This window comes from Myotis brandtii, unplaced genomic scaffold (assembly GCF_000412655.1).
Source record: "Myotis brandtii unplaced genomic scaffold, ASM41265v1 scaffold240, whole genome shotgun sequence".
Classification (NCBI taxonomy): domain Eukaryota; kingdom Metazoa; phylum Chordata; class Mammalia; order Chiroptera; family Vespertilionidae; genus Myotis; species Myotis brandtii.
This window is the reverse complement of record NW_005359064.1, coordinates 5,675,979-5,703,589: the sequence shown is the minus strand read 5'-3', so window position 1 is coordinate 5,703,589 and position 27,611 is coordinate 5,675,979. Positions and strand designations below refer to the sequence as shown.

The window sequence follows — 27,611 nt, the reverse complement described above, 5'->3', positions numbered from 1 at the left end:
TTTGCAATATGAAAAACAAGATGAAGGTGATCGTTTATTGGTAAAATTTTGCAAGTTCAAATTCAAAGCATTTGCTCATTATAAAGTCAATCAGAGAGAACAATGATGCTTTCTTTAAGAACACACACTGAACGGGGGTGTGCTTGACAGCTGCAGTCTTCTCTCAGCCTCAGCATCCAGATCACTTCCCTTTTAGGTCCCATTGCTCAGTGTCAAACAATTCTGCTTCATAAAGAGGAGAACTAGCAAACAGCCAAAGTTTTCTAAGAGCCCTCCATGTGCTATTGGGACAGCATTCAGTTAAAGTGAAAAAGGATCGATAGGAAAACCTTGTTTCAAAGATGAATCTCTACCAATATGTAACAACAGGAGGGCAGAAGTGTCTAGTTTTGAATTACAAATGTGAAAGTCAGTCAAGAAACACGAGAGTTTAAGAAAACACTAAAGCAAACCACTGTTTGTTTCAGCATGCCATATGGAGGAGCCAAAAGGCTGGGTCTGGGAAATTAAGAGCTATCTCAAACCACATCCACATCTCTCCCTAGAATCCCAAGGGATTGCACTCAAGCACTGGGCTGTTCTGGGCACCACGCTTTGGGAAATGCTGAGTGCAACAGTAATGATAATAATAATAATGGCAGCTAATAAATGTTTACTGTTTTAGTATCTTACACACACTTTGGTCAGCGTTTTCTCACTCAATCCTCACACCAACCCTATAAGGCATTTTTCTTCCCATTCTGTATATGAGGAAAATAAGGCATTATTAGAAAGGTTACATTGCCCCAGATCACACAGCTAGCTAAGTAGCAGAGTTGGGACTAAAGCTTAGATCTGAAACCCAATGCATCTAGAAATGTGTCATGACACGCTAGCAAGGCCTCCTTGATCCAGGGAAATGTGACAGCTTCTATGTTTAAATAGGAGCAGGTGCAGGGGTCCCATTAAGAGGAGCTTAGGCAAGCAGAGGCCTGTGGGGGTGCTCCTCAACCATGAACACCACCAGCCAGTACAGCCCTCTGGGAAGAACTGCTCTGCCTTTTCGGCAAGAAAAAGAATCCATGGATTAGAAGACCCTCCAGCAGGGAGAAGAATGAACTCATTTAACTCAGATTCCTGGAAATGCTCAGAGACCAAGCCCTCAGACTGAGAACTGCTACTTTGTGCGGGTCACCTAAAGACCTCTATGTGCCAGGCACTTCAGTGGGCACTTGGGTGCAACTGCAAGAGAGACAGACATGGCTCCTGCCCTGTCTAGCCTACTAGGGGACAACCTACCTTGGGTCTAACTGGGCCCCCCTTCATGGTGGCAGAAGTAGGCTTCCAACTGGCTCATATCCATGGACCCATCTCTCCTGCCTGGTTTAACAGCTAGAACCTGGGGACATGGAATAGAGGTCACAAAAGTCACACAACTCTATACCAGAGAAGAGCTATACTCATCTAAGAATGTCTGCCTGTGACAAAGTTCTAGGGAATTTACTAACCACTCCTACTTAAGAGAGCCTGTGTAAGGTGAAACTCTGGAGAAGATGTCAAAGATCAGGGATCAAAATGCATTCTTTGAATCTACTGTGCTTCCAGAAGTATAGAAGGTAAATAAAATAGATGGATTTCCTTGATGTTGTTTAAATGTCATCCCTAAGATGTGTTTCGGGAGTGGCTGTTTTCTAACTATGCTCAACTGTGGGCTGAAGCAGGAGGTTCCATCCTCCCCCTTCAACCTTGGGGACGATAGTGCAAAGACTGGGCCCAAGAGGGCAACCGGCTGCCAAAGGGGTATGCTTCCTCTCTTTATTCCAGAGACTGGTCAGTGCCTGGATTGGGTGGTGTAGGCCAGGTGTGTTCAGCCAGGACCAGCCTGTGGAAGGCCTTGTGTGTCTGAGAACTAGTCAAGGGCAGCTTGGGTAAGTCCAATCTAGGAACCTCTGTACCAACCCAAGAGCGGACCATGGCTACAGAACCCCATATCTCCTTCACTGGCACAGACCCAACCCAGGGTGGAATTCCTCTGCTCACTGTGGTTGGCTTGAGTGCCTGGGCTCTTAGGAACTTGTAGTCAGTCCACTGCTAGCCCTTTTTTGGACAATGTTTCTGTAGCAGAAGAGTATTCTGCATGAGAATAGACAGTCTTTATAAGACTGAAGCCAGAACAGAGTACAAAGATATGTCTTCCTTCACACCACTATTTTGAGATCATTTCCCTGCTTAGAGACTAGGTCCAAAGTCCTTGGTCTTCCAAATGTTGGTCATTTAGCTATGATCTACCTTTCTAGCCTTTATAGGAAAGGCAGTGGTCCAGGCAACCTGGCCCACCTCTGGCCTTCACTCAGCTATCTGTGATCTCGCTATCAAATTGCACACATGGGACTGCTTCCTCCTCATCCTCCAAGGTTCTGATGAAGGCCTGCTTCTTGGCAATACTGTCCTTGAGTCCCCAGCAGAGTGAGATTCCTCCACCCCCTGCACTTCTGTGGCTCTCACCCTGTACTCCTCTTGTGACATCACCACATTCAGTCTTTGTAATGTCTTGTCCACCCTAACCAAGTGGGGTCCCTGAGGGTGGACTCTGCACACTCCCCCTCACAGTGTCCAGCACAAGCTGCTTTGCACATGGGCCACTATGCATGCAAAGCACATGTATGGATGCCCATGAGCTCTCTCCATTCCTAACGTCTCCTTTGCAGACACAACAGAAGGTTCTAATGCTGACCTCAGTGGTCCTTGCCTTCTTCCACCAAATCTGAAGGCGGGGGGATGAGGTCTCGAGGATTCATTCTGGCCACCAGGCAGACATCATAGTTGTCATGCATGAGGACATTGACGGCAACAACATTCCACTGATTTTCCCATGGGTCCAACTCCAATATTTCTTTGGAGATAATCTCATGGCGATCTGAAAAACAGCAAAGTGGGAAGATAAAATATTATAGGGGTATTAAATTCAGAGTTCATAATCACTGTATTAAATAACTTTCTCTAAAAGACCAAAAATTAACAAAAAAACAATCAAGGTACAAATGAAAACACAGTTTTCCTGACATTTAAGAAACTATGAAAGGCCAAGTTACAACTAACATTAAAAATTTATTCAAGATGCACTGATTGTCTAAAGTTGAAAGGATGTTCCACTGTTATGTTAATGATTTATTGATGCCGTGGGCAAGAGACGAAACTGTTCTATTTCTACACCTGTGAAAGGAGGTATAGCTGGAGTCATATGACCTGTGGGAGTCATTGACCTCCTTGAGCTTATGTTTTCTTTCTTTTTTAAAATAAAATATTTTTATTGATTTCAGAGAGGAAAGGGAGAGAGAGAGAGAGAGAGAGAGAGAGAGAGAAACATCAATGATGAGAATCATTGATCAGCTGCCTCCTGCACACCCCCTCTGGGGATCGAGCCCACAATCCGGGCATGTGCCCTTGACTGGAATCGAACCTGGGACCCTTCAGTCTGCAGGCCAATGCTCTATCCACTGAGCCAAACCAGCCAGGGCGAGCTTAAGTTTTCTTAAATGCAGACAGAGATGCTAATACATAGCCAGGGTCCTTGCTGGAAACATGGCATATTCTACCTGGCTAATTTGAAAAGTTTAGCAAAGGGATTGTTGGAAAGGTGTGGGCAGAGTTTAGGAAGACCCATAGGCATGGCACAGCACCCCAGGACTAAGAACAGCAAGGACCATGGCCACCTGGAAGGCATTAGGGGAGAATGGGTACTGGAACTTGCAGAGGGCAACTGTCTGGAGAGTGCTGCCTGGCAGAAGCAGATTTAGGGAGGGGAAGATAGGTGCAGCCATCCTCAGCAGCCCTGCAGGGAGGGGGCAGGAAGGATAAATAAACTGACTCTCCTTTCACTCAAGGACATCTGCTCTGGGCTCCAATTGGCTGAGCCTAACCAGAAGCCAGAGGGGAAAGGAGCCGTGAATGGAACCCATACAGGTTAGCTGTGAAAGACAGACAGCAGGATAGAGAAGGGACAGGGTGAGTCTGCAGGGGCAAATGAAAGAGTTCCAGTCCAGCTGTCTTTTTCACAATTGTGTTATGATTAGAGGAGATAATATATAAAAAAAGTGTCCAGTCCTGGCATATAAAAATCAATGGCTTATGTGTGCTTGTAAAGGATGTGTATTTTTCAATTGTTGGGTGTAGTATTCCATATGTGTTAATTAGGTCATGTTATTTTACTCTTCTACACATTCACTGATTTTTGTGGGCTGGTTCTGTCAGTTACTGAGAGAGCTCTGCTACAAACATCCCAGTAAGATTATAGATTTGTCTTTTTCTCCTATCAAATCTTTAAAAATATATTTTTATTGATTTCAGAGAGGAAGGGAGAGGGCGAGAGAGATAGAAACATCAATGGTGAGAATCATTGATTGGCTGCCTCTTGCACGCCTCATAATGGGGATGGAGCTTGCAACTCAGGCATGTGCCCTTGACCGGAATCAAACCTGGGACCCTTCAGTCCACAGACTGATGCTCTATCCATTGAGCCAAACTGGCTAAGGCTCTTCTATCAATTTTTAGTGTATACATTTTGAGTCTGTTATTAGGTAAATATAAATTGTTATAATTTATAAATTTATCAGGGATACAAGATGGCAGCAGAGTAAGTGTAAGTTACAACCACCTCCTCCCAAAACCTAACTGGAATTATACTAAATTATAGAACAATCAACTTGAAGACTAGCTGAACTAAGTCTCATAACCAAGGATTTACAGAAGAAGCCAAATTGGGGCTGATAGGAAGGGCAGAGATGTGAAAAGGGCTGGCCCCACTCACAAGTATGGTAGCTGAGAATCCAGAGGGATAGCTCAGCTGCAAAGGTCCCCCTTGAGCCCACACCGGTTCCTGTGCCAGGAGCACCAGAGTTGGGAAGAAGAGCCCACATAACACCTGGCTGTGAACATCAGTGGGGATTCTGTCTACCAGAGAGAGACCCAAGTCTGCTAGAAACCCAGCCACCCTCTTAAAGGTCCAGCACACAAAATCTCATTTGCAGTCACTCACCCTGGGCTCCAAGAGAGGGAGGGTGGCTCAGAGTGGACTGTAGTCATGCAAGGAGAGATTGGATTGTGTGGCTCTGGGGAGAGAGCTGAAGGGACAGCCACCAGGCTCCCTGTACTGAGCCCCTCTCTCACACTGGCCACAGACTCCATTTTTCCTGAGTCCAGCACTCCCTCCATAGGCATCAGATGAAGGAAATGCACTAGCCCCACCCTTCTGACTCCCTGTCATCCTGCTCTGCTGAGCTCACACTCTGCAGAGGAGTCAACTGGCTATGGCCAGCCTGAGTCCATGATGCAGACTATCTAGGAAAGTTCTTGAAAAGGTCCAGGCAGAATTGGAGAGAGACTGAGTTACGTAGCTTTAGGGAGAGAGCCATTTCCCCCTCACATGCTCTCCCTTCACACAGCCAAATCTTGGTCTGTTAGAACAGAATGAACTTTGCTGACCTCATCCTGATGACTCCTTGAGACCTTGTCCCACCATAAAGGTCACCAGGCACCTGGCAGGTGGCAACTGGCATCGGTGTCCTTATGATTTTTGCTGAGTGGCCTCAGACCCAGCACTGGCATCGAGTTTGAGTCTGTATCAATCTGGTGAATACCACTTGCCACTACCTGGTGACTCACTGAGACCCAATCTCAAACAATGCATGTGCTACCCGAAGCTCTGCCAAAAGCTCTCACTGGCAGCTGGCAGGCAAAAGCAGATCTGGGGGTGCCCTGGGCCTTTTGCTGATGGGCCTCCAGGCTTGAAGCTGGTGGAAGCCAAACTTATTACACAGGTTGGCCTCTCACCCACACACCCAGGCACAGCAGAGACAGCCGCAAACTGTGATCACTTTGTAGCTCCAAACAGCTAGCCCAGCGCCTGTTACAGGCAGTGCCTGACATTAGCCAAGCAAGTACTGGCGAAGTTGTGGAGAAAAGGCAATCCTGATACCCTGTTGGTGGGAATGCAGACTGGTGCAGCCACTGTGCAAAACAGTATGGAGTTTCTTCATCAAATGAAAAATGGAACTGCCTTTTGACCCAATGATCCCACTTATGGGACTATATCCTAAGAATCCCAAAACACCAATCAGAAAGAATATATCCACTCCTATATTCATAGCAGTGTTATATATAATAGCCAAGATCTGGAAACAGCCCAAGTGCCCATCAGTACATGAATGGATAAAAAAAAAAAAAGCTGTAGAACATTTACACAATGGAATACTACGTGGCTGTTAAAAAGATGGAACTCTTACCCTTTGGACTTGGAGATAATTATGCTAAGTGAAATAAGCCAATCAGAGAAAGACAAATGCCGTATGATCTCACTAATATGTGGATTATTCTTTGGTGACTGGGTCAGTTAAGAAGCTCAGTCAACAACACAGGTTATAAAACATTAAAAAATAGATCAATACCTGCTCCATGGAATCCCCCGCAGACATAGAGCTTCCCGTCCACTGCTCCGGCATTGGTAGAATTGGTTCGAAGAGAAAGCATGGCACTTGGCATAGGTGGGCCCTCTCTCCAGAAGTTCCCATCAGGGTTATATATCTCCACCACATCAAGGCACTTTCGAACCTGGCCCTTATCTCGACCCACGCAGCCAATTCCACCTATAGAGAATGATACAGAGAAATGAGTTAACTATGAACAAACACTTTATTGTGGATAGCACTCCCTTCCTGCAATGGTTTGTATCAGAGATTTGAAATTTCTTTTTCTTGCTTGGTGTTACTTCTAAGCAATAGTGATGTCAACTAGGTATTCCATAGCCAAATGTCATTTTTATTCATAGTGTCCCATCTGCTTGTTCTTATGCATAAGGCTGATTATATTGCAGGCTTTATATTCTACAATATCCAACACTGGTTGACACAATGAGCACTCCCTTTAGAATAAGAACTCGAGCCCAGCCAGTGTGCTTAGTGGTTGAGCGTCAACCTATGAACCAGGAGGTCATGGTTCCATTCCTGGTCGGCGCACATGCCCAGGTTATTGGCTTCGTGCAGGAGGCAGGCAATCAATAATTCTCTCTCATCATTGATGCTTCTATCTCTCTCTCCCTCTCCCTTCCTCTCTGAAATCAATAAAAATATATTTTTAAAAAAAGAATAAGAACTCCAGGTTGGAATGTGAGGATAATTTGACTGACATCTGCCTTCCTGTTGATCATTAGCAATGATTTCACCAACCTTGCAGGCTAGGGATGTGTCCTTTCCATTCCTCATCATTGCAAGCCTTTTCCTCTCTTCTTAAGTTGCATGAATTCTTCCCCATTAGGAAAGGGCCATTATTTGGTAAATTTAAGGTTTGGCGTAAAAGGAAGGTCCAAACCCAAATGCTCAGTGTATCTTCCACTTTTGATGATACAGTTCATTAAAAAGATATTTACTAATTGCCTAATATATGCAAGGCAATGTGCTAAGAGATAAGAAGTTTAGAAAGATGAATAAGGCTTATTTCTTGACACTAAGAAATTAATGGGCTGTCACTTCTTTTATCTACAAACCGTTAACAATTACACATACTACCAATTTAATAGAGTTGCTGTGAAGAATAAATTTTTAAAAAGCAAACAAATAAATGCAAAGTATAAGCACCATGCACAAGTATGATACATGTTCATTAAATAATAACTACTAATATTGTTATTACTCCCCTCACATGACATCATTTGGTATGAAGGTCTTTGTTTTTATTCAATTAGAATTTATATATTATTAGTAGGAACTCATTCAAATAATGTTTTATTTTACAAAAGTTATCATTTATGATATCATTAATAAATAAAAAAGAAAATACTAAACAAAGAAATCAATGGGCCTGAAAGAGCCATGTATGCAAATAAATGGAGGCTATCATGGCAGAACCTTAAAAGAGATACAATTAGACTCAGAAGTCCAGAGGCTATAACAAGTAACAGAAATGGCATGTGCATAAGTATGACTTTAAGTACAACCCTCTATGAGAAAAGTACTTGCGTAAGAATTTCCAATAGACTGTAATAATAATAATACAAGTTTGTAGGCGATCTTTTTTCTTCTCTCCTCCAAAGTCCCACAGTGAAAGTTCTTAAATGTCAGGACCATATTTCCTGACCTGAAATATGGCTCCTTGGAAGGAGAGACACTCCTGTACTTGCAGACACTCTTCTCATCAGTGACCTCATTCCATGCATACCCAATTACCTGATATCCCTGATCTGCATGATCAATTCAAAAGACTTTGAAGGGGTCTGGCCATTTTTGTTCAGTGGTTAGAGCATCAGCCCATGGAGCAAGGGGTTGAAGGTTCAATTCTCAGTCTAGGTTATGTATCTGGGTTGCAGGAGCCCCACCCTTGTTGGAGTGTGTGCAGGAGGCAACCGATGGATGTGTCTCTCTCACAGTGATGTTTCCCTCTCTCTCTCTTTCTCTTTCCTCCTCCTCCTCCTCCTCCTCCTCCCTCCTTCCCTTCCATTCTCTCTAAGAAAATCAATGGGAGAAAAATATCCTCGGGTGAGGATTAACAACAACAACAACATGGCTTTAAAGTGCTGGCCTCAGGTTAAACTAGCTCTTTCCTGTAGAGAGGGCCCTAGAAGAGTCCTTGGTGCTTGGCTGTGTTGTTTGCTGCAATATCAAAACCAAAACTAAGAACTGCCCTGATCTCATGGCACTTACTGAACACTGTTACTTAAGACCTTTTATCTATCATTGCACTAGTCTGATGGTATTTGCATCATCATCTGTGTTTTTTATCTTTCTTCAGTACTGCATCCTCAGGACCTAGTACAATGCCTGAGACGTGTGTCTGGAACGAATGAAGGAGAAACTTAACTTTTCCTATGCTTTCTCAGTCTGTCCAAGTGGATGTATTTGTAAGCTCATTCAAGTCAAAGGCCACTTTTTACACATCTTGGATTTCACAGTGCCTGCCACACAGTGCTCAATGAACCCAAGGCTGCTGGGAACAGCTTATTTCCGCCATGGTTGGGACGTGTGCCAGGCATAAGCGGTGATGGAAGAGGACTTTGGAGGAAATCTTTTTTTTCTCTTTGCTGATGGAGGGTGGCCTGTTTCCTATCTCAATATGACTTTAGGGACGGAGGCTACCAACTCAGGAAGCTTTTAGCTACTTTCTCTCTTATCTTGCTGGATAAATAATTTAGCGCATTACAGTGCCAAGTCTGAGCCGCAGTGTTTCCAAGGAAGGGACATGCTTTCCTCAGTGAACTGCAGAGCTCTGCTCTTCATATTATAACCACCGCAGAAGTATAAGTAAACAGGTGCAATGAAAGTTACTGGCAATTAGGCCACAAACATTGAGGACTAACATTCTGAATGTAATTCAGAAGCTTCACATAAAAGCCCATTAGAAAAGCTCCCCCAACATAATGCATACAAAGAATGGGTATTCATCTCTTGGTTTTTTGATAATTAGAATGCTTGTCACTTTATTTTTCTGTTACTGAGTGTATTTAAATATAATGTCAGCCCTTACTCTACAAAACCAACCTTTTAAATATGTGCCTTCTTTTTTTTAATACTCACGTGAGGATATGTTTTTATTGATTTTTAGAGAGAGGAAGGGAGAGAGAGAGAGACATAAATCAGTTGTCTCCCATATACACCTCGACTGGGATCAAACCTATGTATGTACTCTGACTGGGAATTGAACCTGCAACCTTTTGGTGTATGGAACTATGTTCCAATCAACTGAGCCACTCAGCCAGGGCTAAATATGTGCCCTTTTTATTTGGTTGGTAGATGGTTCTCATGCTCTACTCGAGGGCAACATGGGCTTACAGGGCGTTCTGTCCTTGTTCTGACCATTAATACCTGAACACATTCTCCCTTGCACTTGGATGTAATTCCACAGTCAAGTACACTTTCAGCAAGATGATTAACAGCAGACTTAATGAGCTTAAACTGGAGGTGAATCCTGATTAGATAAACAATCAAATAAAAGCATGATCTCTATTAATAAGTCAGCACCAGCACTACAAGAGAACTCTCTTGATGAGAAGAATCCTAGGGTAGGATCAGCATATCTTTAGAATTTTAATGAGGGACCTCCATATCTTTAATTTACCTGCTATCAGAACCTGAGCCTGACTTTATTCCAGAACAGAGAAATGAATAGAAATTACCTTTTAAAGTCATACCCAAATGGACTTCAAATGCAAAATATATACCTTAGTGTTTTCCTGGTGTGTGTGATGGGTTACAGAAGAGAATATGCCTCCTCCTTATCATTTCTACGGAGATAAAGACCAGCTCTTCTTGTGTTTGGCTATTTTAGAGTCTTCCCCTTCTGTGGGGTGTGGGAGGAGATCTCTCCCCATGCAAAACCTGGCAGGGGAGCTGGCTGAGGGCAGGGGGGCGCTGTGCTTTTCCGACCGTCTCCAAGGACTTGCCACCCACTGTGCCTTGAATACCATGGTGCTTCTTTGATGCCCTCTGACTGGAGGGTTGCTTTAGGTGGCAGCTTACCCTATTCTCCCCTGGGCTGCATCCAAAAGAGGAGCGGGATTTTGTAATCATTCTGACAGGCTCCTAAAGTGGCTTACATTGCTAAATATGCTTTAGAAACAAGCTTTAGAAAATATATTTACTGTTGTAGGCTTCCATGTGTCACGGAAAAAGCATGCAGGCTTTTTGGAAACAGACAGACCCTGGTTCATATGCCTGTGTCACCACTTACTAACTGGACAATGTTGGGCAATATAATTTCTCTAAGCCTCAATGCTCTCATCTATAAGTTAGGAATAATAATACCAATTTCATAAATTGTTGCAAAGATTAATTAGTTAATTGTGTGTAAGAAACATGCCTCTGATTCATCTTCATAGAAAAGAAACAAAAACAAAACACAAAAAGAAAAGGAAAGAAAAGAAAAGAAAAGAAACAGCACGGGCCAGGTGGTTACTGAATTTCCCCAGAGCAAACAGGATGTGGGGGGTGGGAAGAGGGTATGAGAGCTGTGCATGTGGCCCATAGCACACTTTCCAGAAAGATTCCCCTAAAGTCCGTGGTCGGCAAACTGCGGCTCGAGAGCCACATGCGGCTCTTTGGCCCCTTGAGTGTGGCTCTTCCTAAGCCTTAGGAGTACCCTAATTAAGTTAATAACAATGTACCTACCTATATAGTTTAAGTTTAAAAATTTTGGCTCTCAAAAGAAATTTCAATCGTTGTACTGTTGATATTTGGCTCTGTTGACTAATGAGTTTGCCGACCACTGATCTAGAGGAGTCTCAACTGGGCTGACTGGGCACTTCAAGTCTCTGCCACGGATCTGTTCCATGCCAGTAGCTACCTCAGGAATGTCCTCATGGAGATGACAGAAACACAAGAAAGAGCAAGGCCTCTCTAGTGGTAGACTTAGAAGCACCATACTTGCACTTCTGCTTCATTCTATTACCCAAAGCCAGGCACATGGTCAAGTCCAGAGACAGAGGCAGAGGACACTTCAAAGTTAAATGCGCAAGGGGGTGGATGCAGAGAGGGTAAAAGATCATGCAACCCATCAGCAAGACCTATCAATTCTACCTTAGAAATACTTTCCACACCTGTCCAATACTCCTTCTATCTTATTGCTACCACCACTTCAGTTCACCATGATCTCTCTTACCTATCACCACCTGACTGCTCTGTCCAAATCTTTCTTGTCCATTCCTTCTCAGACCATTCTCAATGCAGCAACGAGAATAAACTTAAAAAGAAAACCTGCTCTGACCACTCATTTAAATAAGTCTGCCAAATGGTTTCCTATTGTTCTCAGGATAAAGGTGAAAATCCTAAGGCCTGAATTGTTTTCAATTTTCAATTGAGGGGTTATTTTAAAGCAAATAGGTGAACCTGGTGAAAGGGAGAAAGAGTGAAGAGGGAGTGTGGGAAAGAGAGGCTTTGTAATGACTTCCATGTGAGGACAGCCTGGGACCCCTTTCTCCAACCTCATCTCCTTCCATCCTTTCTTTCACTTTATGGTTGGAACACATCATAATTCCCCAACTTGTACACTATTTCAAGCCTCTGGGGTCTTACTTGGACTGCTCTGTGTCCAAGTAGAGTTCTTTATCCCTCCTTTTGGTACAGATTCAAAACCCTCTGCCTTTCTCCTTTCCTTCTTCTAAGGAAAAAGAAGAGAGAAGAGTGCAGATTGGTTTGACTCAGTGGATAGAGCGTCGGCCTGCAGACTGAAGGGTCCCAGGTTCGATTCCAGTCAAAGGGAGGGAGAGGAGAAGAGAGGGAGAGGAGAAGGGAGGGAGAGGACGAGGAAGTTTTTAGCAAAGGCTAAATACGTTAGTAACAATGTACCTACCTATATAGTTTAAGTTTAAAAAATTTGGCTCTCAAAAGAAATTTCAATCGTTGTACTGCTGATATTTGGCTCTGTTGACTAATGAGTTTGCTGACCACTGCCCTAAACAAAGGGAGGTGGAGGTCTCAGCTAGAAAGGTCTCAGCCCAAAGTTTTAATGGCCCAATGGAAGATAGCAAGACCTAGGCGAAGTGTGAGGAAACGGGTGATCTCATAGGATGCAGCCAATGGGGAACCGGAGGAGGGACTAAATAAATAGGCTATGTTCCCCGCCCCACGTGTGTGCCTTACCCTGATGCCGGCTCTCAAGAATGTTATTAAAAGTCTCATTTTCGCCCTGTTTCTGTTTCCCAGTCCATCATTTGAAATTTGGACAGGTGAGCCATTTCTCACACTATGTAAAGGTGGACAAGGGTAAAGAAGAACTTACAATTGCTGGATACCTATTCACAAGTATCACTATAAGAATTTTATTTATTCTCATGTACTGCATATAAGCAAAATGGCTAGCATACTAGCTACTCAATAATGTTAATTCGTTCTCCTTCACATTCTAGCATGCTGCGTAAGTAAATAAGTGTTTACTGATGTCGCCGAAATCTTACCTTTGCTGACTCTCAGTTTAATTATTTGCTGTGTCTGTAATTGATGACTTACTGATCAACTTTCTCTCAAGGTTGGATAGAAGGTCAAAGGGCTAATAAGCTGAGCCTTCCTTTCAGCCTTCAAGTGGGGAGAAAAGCTCCCTGCCTGTGACGCAGAGGAACGCATTCTACTGATACTGCCGAAATCTTACCTTGCTGACTCTCAGTTTAATTATTTGCTGTGTCTGTAATTGATGACTTACTGATCAACTTTCTCTCAAGGTTGGATAGAAGGTCAAAGGGCTGAGAAAGAAGCTGAGCCTTCCTTTCAGCCTCCAAGTGGGGAGAAAAGCTCCCTGCCTGTGATGCAGAGGAACGCATTTAGTTATAAACAGGTGAGAGAGGTAGGAGTTGTCAGGTGCCATCATACGAGGTAGAAAGGGACTTTGCATTCTGTCAGCTTCCAGGAGTGAAGCTGGCCCACACTTCTGAGGGGCTGGGCACTTTTAGACGCGCATGTTAGATACAGCCTGTTCACTGCTAATATAATGCTTGTGACCATTTCGTTCTCACTTGAGTTTTCTATTCTCTGACTTTTTTCTACTCGCATCTTGGAGACTACGCCCCTAAAAGACATGAACCTCGCTTCTTGTCCCTTTCTTAGTCTAACACAGGGTTCTTGGGTATTTTCAGGACAGCATTGAAAGCGGGCTCATTGCGTGCTTTTTACAAATTCTGGGTCTGCCAGGCAATGCTAATCTGTAGACAGGTGTCTTGGGCTCACAGAGCCTGGGCCGATGGTCCTCACTGGCATTCAGGCCATTCTCTTCACCTGCTCACCCTTTACTGTCTTTTGCCAGTTTTTCTCTCTCCGGGCTAAGGAAAAAACACGACCGTCTCTCTGCATTTTGTTTGCTCCTCAAAAGAGATGATCATGAAAATCAAATAAAAGAACTAACAGGGAAGACCAAGTTCCATTTGTTAAAGCTGGACTATGCTTGGTTTTGGAGGGAAAATCAAATGTTTGAAGCGTCTACATTTCCACTGGAATTGAAAATACATTTCAAATGAAAATATAGCACTCAGCACTGAGTCCTGGGTACCAGATAAGCTGCAATTACAAAATTTCTATCCCATCTGGTTCTGAATAACTCCTGGGCTTTTTGTGTTGACCCAGTATTGGGCCTCAGTGAGTTTCAATGTGCAAGTCAAGTCTGGGCCTTACTCTGTCAGTTCTTCCAAACCCTTTTCTTTTCAATATGTTTTTATTGATTTTTAGAGAAAGAGAGGAAGGGAGAGGGAGAGAGAGAAACATCAATGAGAGAGGAAGACATCAATAGGCTGCCTCCTACATGCCCCCTACTGGGGATTGAGCCCATAACCTTTCCAAAATCAATAAAAAACAACAACTTTTAAAAAGCCATACATTTTTAGAAAAGAAACACTGCCTTTAATTAAAGTGCCAACTTTCACACTAGCAAATAAAATCTTCTTGATCAGTCACTAGAATTAGAGTCATTAGAATTTTCACCGTTGATTTGTTCTTTATATCCTCACCTCACCAATCTTCCTAAGACATTCTTTAATCATCTTGCTTCTGTAGTTTCTCATTGATTTCTATTATCCTCTTAATTCTTTATACATAAGCCTTGAAAACCTGGTTCTCAGTTCACCTATACAACTCTCTATCTCTCACAGCTACCTGCCCCTGTGGGCTCATTTTCTCACTCTCCTTTCATCCTCTACTCTTACCACCTTCATTCTTACCTCCAAACTTCTGCTTTTGCCATTCTCCCTACTTATTCTTTCCTGCCCTTCCTCATTACCTCCTTTCCTAGAGCACACTCTTTTCTCCATTTCACCTACCCAAAACTTACAGACCCTTTAAAATCTACTTCCTTTCCTTCATTCAGTGGACATTTGTTCATGCCATAAAGTATAACCTCCAAAAAGATGTCTTTCCTCAGATAATTTACCAAAAGACACAATATCATTTTTATTCCACATCTAGCTTAGTTGTGACTCTACATCAGGGGGAAATCTCACTTTGGTTCAATTGATATATTACTTTTACCCCACTTTTGACTACCTCTAAATTTAACATAATTAGTAGATGAGCCCTTCACTCCCTTGAGTTATACATCCTAGGCAATTTATCCTAGTTTAAATATTGTTTCTCTGGGCCTATGACACAGCATATAGTTGTAACAAAGTAACAAATATATATCCAGAAGAAAAGATTATAATTACAAATGAGTCTCATAACTGAGATAGTCATAAATTATGTTACATAATGTTTTCATTCTTAAAATCATAAAACTATTAATATTTGAGCACATTAATTATTTTGCCTCTTGCTGTGCAGACATCCAAGAAATAATGGCTTCTCTTAAGGAAAACAAACAAAAAACCCCAAAACTATCCAAATGCTTGGTTTTTTCTTTGTCATCTTCTTGCTATCCTTCTCTTCCCTAAGTTTTTTCCACTTAGCCATCAGTGCAGATAGAACAAAATAAAGAATTGGCATAGTTTTCCCCCGGTCCAGTCAGCCTCCTTACTTCAGTTTAATTCTTTCCCATATTTATGGGGGAAGGGAGAGAAGGAGAAAGAGGATGATGTTAGGAAAATGGAATGTGCTTAGAAGAGCAAAGGGCTTAATAATAAAAGGGGGGGAAAAAACAAGGAGGAAGAATAGGGGAAATATATTGATGTTCTAGGATTGTTTGTGGGAATGAACCAGTCTTTCACCAACCCCTACTAGCTAGTATAAGACCACACATATTCAAGCAATAAGAAAAAATGCATTCAGATAAAAATTATTTTATAACATCTTTACAGAAATTAGGTAGGTGAGGCAAATGAAGAAGATTGGCCTGATCGGTGGCCTTGTCTTACTTATGGTGGCTTTCTCTTCTATTAGCACAGATAATCACATTTCGTTGCAAAAACTTACATTTCATCAATTAAAGGTAGCCAAAGTCATTCCCATCTCAAAATATTTCTCCTGGTAGTATATATAAGGATGTATCACTACTAGTCTTACATTCCAAGGGACTTAAAAATTCCATAAAAAATAATTTTGCATTCAATAAGTCAGTGGATTTTCATTTAATATTATCTGACTGTGCTCTAGAAAACAAGAAATAAAAGAAAAACGTTGGCTAGATAGGTACACATTTGAATTGGAATGCAAGAGGAAGGGAGAATATTTTGTTTTAACTGAGGCAAACTGCTGAGGGGAAAAAAAGCAATTATACTCTTTTAGCAATCTGCTTCTTCTTACCTAAGACATAAATCTCACCGTTGACCACAGCTGTACTGAATCGGTACTTAGAGTACTTCATGGGCGCCCGCTCTGTCCATTGATCTTGGCTGGGGTCATACTGAAACAGTTTGTTGCTTAATCGATCAGGTTCTTCATCAGGAAGATCCATCTGCATGAGATATGACAACCAATATAATAATACACCATTTAAAGATCTCTGTGAGTACATAGATGCAATTAATCTAATCAAATAGCCAAAGAGACAGAGGTTAAATAGTTATGAAAAAACTTAATTACAGATAACGTGTCAGGTATCAGCTGTGATTAAACCTGTACGTCTTTTTGATACAGAGCATGAAATTTAAAATGTAAAGTTTAAGTTTTTAAAATGAGCATGATATTCTGTATACGTGGCAAAGGCCAAGCTGATGAAATAAATGCAAAGCATCAGTTTTATCATGAAGCAAATATGGAGAAATAAGAAATTATATAGGCAAAAATAAATTCAATTATGTTATGTGGGTGGACGAGGAGTTAGTAAGATTAATTTCTATTAGAAAGACTAGATGGCCAGTGGGAAAAGGCAGCTGGAGGGATACGATACTACTGTGAGAGCTCCAAGGCACCGCGAGGAACACCCGAGAGAAGGTAAAGGACCGCACTGTGGTCACACTCGATTGACTTTTCAATTTTGGCTTGTCAACATTCCATGGGCCTTCAATACAAATAGTATTCTGATTTCTCTATCTGCTGATGCCCAGCTAAGACATACAGTGTTTAAAATCACAATATACTTTGTGGAAATGAGCATTCTGGTTTCCCTCTTAGAGTAAGAATTTTAAATGTGGAAAAGACCTTAAAAAAGTTCTTGCCTCGTGTCACACAGCAGTTATGCAGATAGTCCTTGGATGAGGACTCAGCTTCTCTGCCTCCTCCTTAGATGCTCCCTACAGATAATCCCTCAACATAAGCGTCTTTCATTATTAGCAAGATGGGAAGCATCATGAGGAATACAGCATGAGCCCAGCCAGCATGGCTCAGTGGTTGAGCGTTGATCTATTAACCAGGAGGTCACGGTTTGATTCCCAGTTAGGGCACATGTCTGGGTTGTGGGCTCGATCCCCAGTGTGGGACGAGAAGGCAGCAGCCAATCAATGATTCTTTCTCATCATTGATATTTCTATCTCTCCCTCTCATTTCTCTCTGAAATCAATAAAAATATATTTTAAAAAAAGAATACAGCATGAATACTGAATGAAGGCATGTCTATGAGTAACACACTTTAAAAATTCACTCTCCTAAACTGCTTTAATGCTTAAAATCTTAAGTTTAGTATTCTAGAAAATAAAAAATATTTTATAAAAAATGTAAGTCATACTCCTTTAGTATTCAACAACCACAACATTTTCCAACACAGCAGCCAGACTCAACATAGCCATGCCACGTAGGCACATAGGAAATGTCGTAACCTGAGGGGTCCAGCCTCCAATCACATAAAGTCTGTTGTTCACTGTCACTACAGCATGACAGGCCAATGGCAGTGGAAGGGGGGACACCCTTTTCCAACTGTCCCGTTCTACAGAGTACTTATCGACACAGTTTGTGATGAGATACTGGTTTTTAATTTTCATCTGTCCTCCTATAACATAGAGGTCATTACGGACACTGCCCAGAGCATAGAGCTCTCGAAATTCAGCGGTGCATAACTTTTCCCAAAACCGGTTTCCTCGATCATGATACCTGTCAATTAACAGAGAGAGGCGTCAGGATTAGAGTCAACATGAAAACAACTTACCCAAGAAACACACTCAAGTTTCTTTTCCAACTAAAATAATATGATTTAGTTCTTCGAATTGGAAAGGGAAAAAGAATCAATATAAGATAGTGATACAGGCTTTTTGGTTGGTTTTTTTTTCAAGGACTGATGAACAAAATATAATGTGCATAAAAACAACCACACCAACCTGCAGAATTTTAGGAAAAGTAATATATTGAAAAAGTACAGATTACCCAGGACTAGCCTTCATTTCCTAAGTCTGGGGAAGAAAATCAAGAACAATAGGAGGCCTAGCCAGTTTGGCTCAGTGGGTAGAGCGTAGGCCTGCAGACTGAAGGATCACAGGTTCTATTCTGGTCAAGGGCACCTACCTCGGTTGTAGGCTCAACACCCAGCCCTAGTGGGGGAGCGTGTGAGAGGCAACCAGTCGATGTGTGTCTCTCTCACATCGATGTTTCTCTTTCTCTGTCTCTCCCCTCCCTTCCACTCTCTCAAAAAATCAATGGAAAAATATCTCCTGGTGAGGATTAACACACATACAATAGGAAAGTCTTTCAGCAAACCATTTGTAACTTTGCCATAAGAGAATAAGAAGTAAAAATAAACACAAAAAAGTCTCTTCTGTGGAATAGAAGTTTCAGTTTAGTACTACATTAAAGAAATAAGTTTTTGAGCAGAAAATCTGAAAATATCTCCATTCAATGACTTCTAATGAGATGATGTAGGATGTGTAGACTTTAAAGATTGTTCTCGCGGTTCTAACTGGCTTAGAACAGCATCAAGAGCTCCTGTGGGTGTATGGAAATCCGCCTGCAGGCGTCTGTTGGGCATTTAACATCTATTTTAATCCCCTAGATATGATAATTTCAGCGATTTCTTCCATGAATAATTAAGTCAGCCTGAGAAAAATCTTGGGAGATAGGGACATTAGGATATATGATCTCTCAATACCTCCAGAAGTCCAACACGTTAATTGATTATATCTCTGTGTGTGTGTGTATGTGTGTGTGTGTGTGTGTGTGTGCACGCGCACGTGTGTAGCATTTTATCATGCCTCTTGATAGTGGTAAGTCCATCTTGATTTGGGACAGTCTAAGAAGGACAAAAGTACTTATGGGGACAGTGGGATAACATATGTGATATTAGATCTGTCCTAGAAAATCCAGAATGTATTCAAAGCTAAAACAAAACAAAACAAAACAACAAAAAAAGTAAAATATAGAAAATAGGAAAAAAGTTATTCTGTTTGGAAACAAAGAAAAAGTTATATGTGTGTGTTCTATATGGAGTACAATTTTAACGTATGGACTACTGATTTTGCGTCAAATATTGACATTTGATCATATTTATAGGAGTTTTTCTCAATTGTTTTAGGTCAACTTTTTCATTCTTCCCCAGAGATGACTTTTCACTTTAAGCCTGACAGATAAGTTGGAAGCTTATGCTCCTTTCTTAGAGGGTATGGCTGGCTTGTCCAAACTGAGCACAGACATTTATCAAACCTCACAATAGCTGTCTTTTATGAAATTCTAGGTAGGAAACCAGAGCCCCTAGCATCACAGGTGAATCACTATTTTATTTTATTATTTTTAATATACTTTTTATTGTTGGTAGTATTACAGATATCTCCTTTCCCCCTTCCCTTACACCCCCTCCCCCCGACTATTTTAAATTGTACTGGATTTTATAAGAAAAAGGAGGACTACTGAAGTAAAGCCAGTGAATGAATATACACGAAGAACTAAAAAATGCATTTTGGTTTACTGAGACATGATTCAAGAAAACAGGGCAAGAATGAAATACATCCTGTGAAGGTTTGGATGTACATGTTTGCTGGGCAACTTGCTAATCTGATTTTTAACATTTTGAACTGAAAATGGAGAGAGAAAATGCCCAGATAAAACTGTAAAATTTGGGAGCACTGAGATCTTGCTTCCCAGCAATTATCAGTTTGGGCTCAAATAAAATCATAAAAATTAAAAAAAACCACTAAAATTTATTAAGAAAAATGGGTAAGACATAAAGAAAATAATAGTGACAAAACATTCAATGTTCTCAGAGGTTGACAGTCTAAAAACAACACACAACCTCAGCTGTATATCGAAGTATGGGAAATAAGTAAAGGAGATGGAAAGGTATACGTTTTTGAAAAGAAATGACTGACTAGAGTATGAATCTGCTTCCTTTTTTAGTCAAAAAGAAATATATCTGCATAAAAATCTATGAACTATGGAGTACAAACAAATTGAAGTGCATCTGGACAAAAATAAAAGGGATGAGAAACAGGGATAATATAGCAGGAATATCCCACAATTGATTTCTCATACATTTCACAAAATTGGCACTACAGTGACCTTCAGTAGTGCTGTGAGGTTTTAACTATCCAGACAACTACTGAAAGTATCATTTAAGCCCAAAGCAGTGCTTCTGACAATTTCATTATTGAAGGAAATGAAGAGGGTAACTGATATTTTTACCCCAATTCTGACCAACGTGGAGGAACTGGTGGGTGATGGGAACCTGGTTGAGTTCAAGACAGATAGATAAGATAGACATATGCTGTAAGAAAGGAAGCAGGCTTTCAAAAAAGTTAAGAGGTAAGATGTTTGAGGATCAAAACAGAAACACATTTTGATAGGCTTGGACATTTATTAAAAGAACATATGTATATATGCACAACCCATGGACACAGATAATAGTGTAGGGAAGGCCTGGGGTGGAACTGGGGCTGGGCAAAGGGGGCATCTGTAATACTGTCAACAATACATTTAAAAAAGTTCCGAGGGCGGTTTTGTGGACTATCTTGATCAGGAAGAAAAGGAGCCATTTAAAGGACCTGAGGCACTTTTAGCAAGAGGCTCTCAAGTGGAAAGAAGTGCATCTTACCAAGACCAAATAATACAAGTGGCCATGGATCTATGAGACTCATGCTGGGGAAGCCAGAGCTTCCTCTTCCTGTAGGGACTGATATCTTGGCTCTTTAGTGGTGACCTGGTAATTCTGAAGAAGGCTGCCCCTTCTGCTCCGTGACATGCTCTGCCACAAGGGGCATAGGTCCAGATCATTTATTCAGGGCTCTGCAATCCCTCCCCTCTCTCTACTAGGTAGGAATAAAACACATCTCCAAAGGGTGAATGTGAAAAAGGGACAGGTCTATAGCTGGAAACATTGAGTGCTAAGAGGCGACAGAAAGATAGCAGACCTCTTAATTCTTCTTTGTCGAAACCTCACTGTCCAGAAGCATTACTTTCTGATGGAAAAGTCTTAACAAACCCTGGTAAGAGAGTACTGAGAGGAGAAAGATATTGAAGGAGAGCTTTACTGTCTAGTATGTGTTCTATGTGCATATTTATTACTTACCCAGTTAGATGTAAGAACTGAATACTCACTGGATACTTGCCGAATGAATAGTAAACAAATGTACGTGTCCTCACATACAAGACCTAGGGGATATGCTACTTCTTAGCAGACACTCTTGTTCCTCGTACAGTTCTAGGGTGGAAGCACTCTTACTTAGGCTACAAACATTTTATACTGTCGGAGGTTTAGGGAAGATCCACAAATTAAGGATACAGAATGGAAAGTGACATATAACTAGTAATTTTTGTTTGAGGAAAAAATTAGTACTCTGAAGCAGGAACTAAACTAAATCAGTTCAAAGGAGTCAGTAGAAATTAATTTTTCTTCTGGTTAAAAGTTATATCAAGTTCTTCAAAAACAAAGTATATTGATAAATAAGGAAAGAATGAAAATATACAATGGAATCACAACATACATTTAACTTATGCAAATTCAACTATATGTTTTTAACAAATGGAGAGAAAAAGTTTTTTTTTAAGTATGGGTGATTTAATTATGAGTTTTACATATATGTAGAATGTATAATTACAGGATAATTTTGACTACATGATATTTAAGATGTGATCATTCTTTCAGTAGTGTTTTCTGCCACTGTTGCTAATGTCAAAGCAAGATAATGAAAACAAACACAAATATAGTGCTAGATACAAACCTATAGATTTCAACATTCTTGTTCTTTTGTCTAGAGAGTTTAGAGGCACTTGCTTCTCCAGCCACAATTACAGCATTGTTTTCCATGACAACACCAGTGCACACAGTTCCTAAACCCTCCCCGTACTTGGGGGAGGAGATAAAGTAGGTCTTCCGTGATGCAGGGTCATAACAAAAACTGGCATCCCCATAGTTCCTACGTCTTGACTTGATTCCTGAAGAATTATTGCCAATGCAAAGCAAAAGACTAGTCGTCTCCATGCCGTAGCGAAGGTTTAGAGGGTGTTGTTGGGGTGTCTTGAAGGCTTTGAATGTGTTTTGAATGATGTCAATGCAATTGGCATCACATAGAAGCATCGTGTTCCTCTTTAGGGCTTGTCTTAAGAAAGAAGGATTTATAAGCTCCAATCTGACTTGCTTCAAAAGCTCAACAAGATGCTCTTTGCGCAATTCTTGGTTATGATTTACCCACCTCAGAACTAAGTCCAGAATGCTCTCCTCTCTGGAAATGTTAAGGTCATCTGATTTAATAAGCGTCAGAAACTGGTGCACTTCAAGTTCGAGTATCTCTTCATGTAAGCTCACCTCCGCAAAGTGCTGATATAAATATTTCTTCGACTGATCAGATAAATCTTCAGCTCCAATCTGCTTTGCAAAATAATAGATACCTACACAGTTGAAGGCATCCATGTGGTCCATCATATATTTTTGACACACACTAAAGACTTCTTCCATCTGCATAAAGTAGGCAGCCATAGCTACAGTTTGTACATTGGAATTATTGATCTCCAATGCTGCACTGTACATATAATTTAATATAACTGACACGCTCTCTGCTGTGATGTCATAGAGTACCACTTCTCTCTGAGTACATTCAATTAGTCCACAGGTGAACATGGCTTTGAAATAAGGACTAAAGGCAGCCAGGACCAATCTGTGGCAAGGAAATCTCTCTCCTTCTGCTATGAGTACTACATCGACCATTTCCGCTAATTCTTTCATGTGCTTAATTTTATTCAGTAAATTCAAGCTATGTTGGCATTTTTCTTTCCCCTCAAGTCTGAACTCCATGATACACTCTCCCGTGTTTCTAAGTAAGTCGTCTTTAAGTTTAGCTTGATTCTTGAGGGGCTATTTGCATGTCTGATTACTCACAAAGCAACAGAGATGTCTTATAACATTCCTGAGGGAAAGAAAAAGAAGCAGTTTTCCTCTAAGAAAAAAGTCTCTATAATATTAAAAATGCAGCATTAGTTCAAAGAAGCATTTATAAATAAATATTATTCATTCCAAACAGAATAGTTTAACTTTAAGATATCTACTTTTTCATACCTAAAAACAATGTCAATTGTATAAACAGTAAATTTGTATTTTCCTAACCAGCAGCAGAGACTTTTCTAGGGGGGCTGGCAAGTCCTCCCTCCCATGGTGAATGAAGACAGAAGCCATAAGATGGGCACATTTTGCAGTTCCACTTCCAGTTACCAAATACAGCTGCCCTCCCTGCAGGCAGTGGGTACAGAGCAGTGGTTCTCAACCTTCTGGCCCTTTAAATACAGTTCCTCATGTTGTGACCCAACCATAAAATTATTTTCATTGCTACTTCATAACTGTAATGTTGCTACTGTTATGAATCATAATGTAAATATCTGATATGCAGGATGGTCTTAGGCGACCCCTGTGAAAGGGTCGTTCGACCGTCAAAGGGGTCGCGACCCTGGTACAGAGGCATGAGGTAACGGGGTCGCGACCCACAGGTTGAGAACCGCTGGTACAGAGGCATGAGGTAAATTCTCTCTGACGAGATGCAACATCACCTGAAATGTTATGTGCATCTCCCCAAAATGCACCCAAATGTTAACATGGCCACTTCACAAAGTCACAACAGGGGCCATGGAGTATGGCTGAAAGAAAAAAAAAAAGTCCCCTAAAGTTCTGCTCAAAACGTTGCTGTGGGGCAAACCATTCAATACAGATGCCTTGGAAAGCACAACCCAATATCTGCTGATTTGAGACTTCACAACACTCGAAACTTACATCTAAATCACCCTAAGCTTAGAAAAGGCAAAAAGTCATTAGGTTTCTCTCTCCTCCCTCCTTACTCAGCGTTTCTTTGTTCCCTTTTTTTATAGTAGCAGAGACGGCATCATTTCTCAACTTAAAGGGCACTCGTCTAATGAAAAGTCTCTCGAAGCTAGATGTCTCATCTTCATCTTCCCCAGGGAAATGGAAACAGCTGTTCCAAGGAAGTGACTGCGCAGATTTGATTTATGAAGGAGATTCCTCGAGTCAGTAACCTTAACGTGAGGAGGGGATCTTAAATATCTGTCATCCTTTCTAGTTCGTACTTGGCTATGAGTTGCATGCAATAAGAATAAACATTAATGGCAGAAAAGTCAGTACTAAGAGGTTAAGAAAGAAGGGGAGGTGATAATTTCAACAACGGGAACACAACATTTGCAGCTGTGAATTTTATACTTTTTCTAAATCTCTGTGATCCTGGAAAGAGTTAGAACTCTCATGTGTCTCAATAAGGCATGGCATTATTTTCAGTGCGAAATTAAAGTTCTTTTCAGGAAACAAGTGTTAAGCATGATAGGAATGTTTAATTATATAATGGCAACTTTAAGACCTATAAAAAGGAATTATAACAACTAGCCAGAATCTGTATACTTGAAATAGGAATAAAACCCTTCTTGCCAGATTTTCTGGCATTAATAGCTCAGTTTTATTTCAGTAGGAGCTTAAGACTTTATTTGCAAGGATTTGCAGGTTAAAAGAGTCATTATATTTCTGAACTCTTCTATAACACCTTATGACTAGCCTAAATCATATTATGTAGGCTCCTTTATACATAAGAACATCAATCAACTTTACAGATAATAGTTGTTACTTTAAGTTGAAAAAGCATAAAAGCTTTCTTATAAGAAAATACATATTTAAGCATTTTTAGTGTGGCATGGATGTACAAGACTCCCTCAGAGGATATCGACATTAACAATACTGGAAGGCCAAGTGCAGCTTCCAGATACGATCACTAGATCTAATATGCTGCAGGCAATTCAGACTCATAGTTCCTAAAACGTTGATCTTGATGTGGCTAGGACAGAAGCGAGTTGCTGAGGACCCAAATGATATGACTAAACCCCTAGGATTTCATATCTTCTTTTAAAAAATGTTTTTATTGACTTCAGAGGGAGGAAGGGAGAGGGATAGAGGGATAGAGAGATAGAAACATCAATGATGAAGAATCATTGGCATGTCCCCTACTGGGGATCCAAGCCCTGACCTGGAATCGAACCCGTGACCTCTTGGATCCTGGGTCGAGCCCAAAACCCAGGCATGTGCCCTGACCGGGAATTGAACTATAATCGCAATAGGTGACCTGGTTCATAGGTCAATGCTCAATCACTGAACCACACCAGCTGGGTGGATTTCATATCTTTAAGGCAGGAACCAAACCATCCTTGTCAAACATTTTGAAATAGGGCTATTTTAATAAAAACACAGATGGCATTAGTTTCAAAGAGAGGTTAAGAATAGAACAATAACTAGCACATTTCCTGCTTGTTTTCTTATAAACACATTATACATAATATCTTATAAACGACTTTATAGTGGACAATGTTGGGTTTCCTCCAGCATCCAACTTGCCTGCATTTGGTGAAATTGGGGTGGGATTGACTCCCATCTCCCTCACCACTGTGACTGGTTCAGGGATGGGTGTAAGATCTGAGATTGGCCTAATCAGAGTGTAGTTCAGGTCTCTGGTTCAACAGCTGGGGGTGTCCATGTGCTATGTAGATGAGAGGTCTGGAACTGCTACAGCCATATTGTCATAAGCCAGTACCAGGGCAATATGGGGAAGAAGCAGCGAATCCAGGGCAATGGAGTTTGAAGCATGCCTTATATCTGTATTTTTCAGTTTTGAGGGACGAGCCATTCCCTTTATTGTTTAAGCTAGTTTGAACTGATATTGCTGTTATTGGCACTCAATAGTCCTTATGAGTATATGTGGTAAATGTAAAAATATCGAGAAAAGGTTGAGTAAGGTACTTGCAACTATAATTTTATAAATTTCCACTTCTGTTATATTATTATACTTTCAATTATTACACTGTCAAGTAAAAGAACTATAGAAACCTCTACTTATCATCATTTCTCCTTAATAGAAGGCAACAACACTAAGACACTCTTCTGTGTTTACCTCTTTTCATTAAATGGCCACATTACACAGGTGCAAGAACTGAGTCTTGAACCCAATTCTATCTGACTCCAGGCAGGGCACATGACTGGGTTGTGCTCAATCCCTGATAGGGGGCATGCTAGGTCTATGTTCTACTCTCACAACGATGCTTCTCTTACTCTCTCCCTCCCCCTTCCTCTCTGAAAATCAATAAAAATATTTTTAGCCCTAGCTGGTTTGGCTCAGTGGATAGAGCATCAGCCTGCAGACTGAAGGGTCCCGGGTTCGATTCTGGTTAGGGCACATGTCTGGGTTGCAGGCTCGATTCCCAGTAGGGAGCATGCAGGAGGCAGCCAATCAATGATTCTCTGTCATCATTAATGCTTCTATCTCTCTCTCGCTCTCTCTTCCTCTCTGAAATCAATAAAAATATATTTAAAACAACAACAACAAAATATATTTTTTAACAAAGAGAAAATAATGGGCAATATGGCAACAGTGGGCCCTTAATTCCCATGGCAACTACAATGTGCAGGACTTGAGTAGCCAGTTGCCACCTCTCAGGTGCACATCTAATCACGTGCACTACCCTAAATGCACTCTGAGTCTCCCACTGGTATGGACAAATGCCTGATTCATTTAATAGGAATAGTCATCCCCACACTGGGCATTTAATGAAGGCCAGGAGATAAGACACGCTTCTTCTTTCCTTGAGGAGTCCACAGTGTTTTGCATTCTCACCGTGCTTTATACTTTTTAAAGAGCTTAAAGATGCTTTATAGCTCATTAGTTCTGCTAAAGAATCCTTGGGGGGGGGGGGGTGGTGCACGGCAATTATATTCGTGGCTTTAAAGTTAAGAGAGTTGCCCGGGGATACTTCGATGTTTATTGAAAAATTTTCAAGTGCCAGGCACTCTTCAGGGTTCTAGCAAGACAACCTGGAACAGAGGGAGGCTTGCTTCTACCTTTCTGGAGCTTACAGTCTAGTAAGGGAGGCAAATGATCAAGCAGTTAGTAGTCCAGAGAATGACAGCGCCATGAAGGCTACCAAACTGCATAATGTGACAGGAAGGGGAAGAGAGCCCGGCTGGGTGGAGGTGGTCTGGGGAGGAGGCCTCTGCTGAGCTGGGCCCTGCTGGCCAGAGCTGGCCCAGGGCAACGCAAGGGAAGCGCTACACCAAGACAGGGCTCTAGGCGCCCGCGTGTCCCGCACTCTCCTACTTACGCGGTGCTGCCCCTGCTTGGGGTATGGCCCCCTGGCTCCCTCCGCAGAGGCCGCCCGGTGGCTGTCAGGACGCTCCTGGCTGTCAGGACGCTCCGGAGTCTGGAGGGCGCGGGCCGAGGGCGCTGGCGGCTGGCGACGGGCCTGACGGACCGGCACCGCCTAATATGGGCCTGTGCGGCCGCGGAATAAATAGGCCGCTCAGGATGGGCATGGGACCAGGTACGCGCCCTGCTCAGGGCAGAGGAGGAGGGAGGG

At 41.6% G+C, this 27,611-nt stretch overlaps 1 protein-coding gene across 3 annotated transcripts; it reads right to left on the bottom strand.

Annotated features, from left to right (window-relative positions):
- On the bottom strand, positions 1-27,611 carry KBTBD12 (kelch repeat and BTB (POZ) domain containing 12). 3 transcript variants are annotated; one of them, XM_014540304.1, is made up of 7 exons: positions 27,353-27,611; positions 21,947-23,128; positions 17,627-17,897; positions 16,176-16,326; positions 6,423-6,620; positions 2,714-2,896; positions 1-1,378 (listed from the first exon to the last, which is right to left on the bottom strand). In XM_014540304.1, the coding sequence occupies exons 2-6, from the start codon at positions 23,014-23,016 to the stop codon at positions 2,715-2,717; spliced, it is 1,872 nt and encodes a 623-aa protein (XP_014395790.1). In that variant the 5' UTR covers positions 23,017-23,128; positions 27,353-27,611; the 3' UTR covers positions 1-1,378; position 2,714. The 3 variants fall into 3 exon arrangements, with proteins under 3 accessions (XP_014395790.1, XP_005867014.1, XP_005867013.1); XM_005866952.2 differs by having other exon boundaries at positions 1-2,896; XM_005866951.2 differs by having other exon boundaries at positions 1-2,896; positions 27,357-27,611.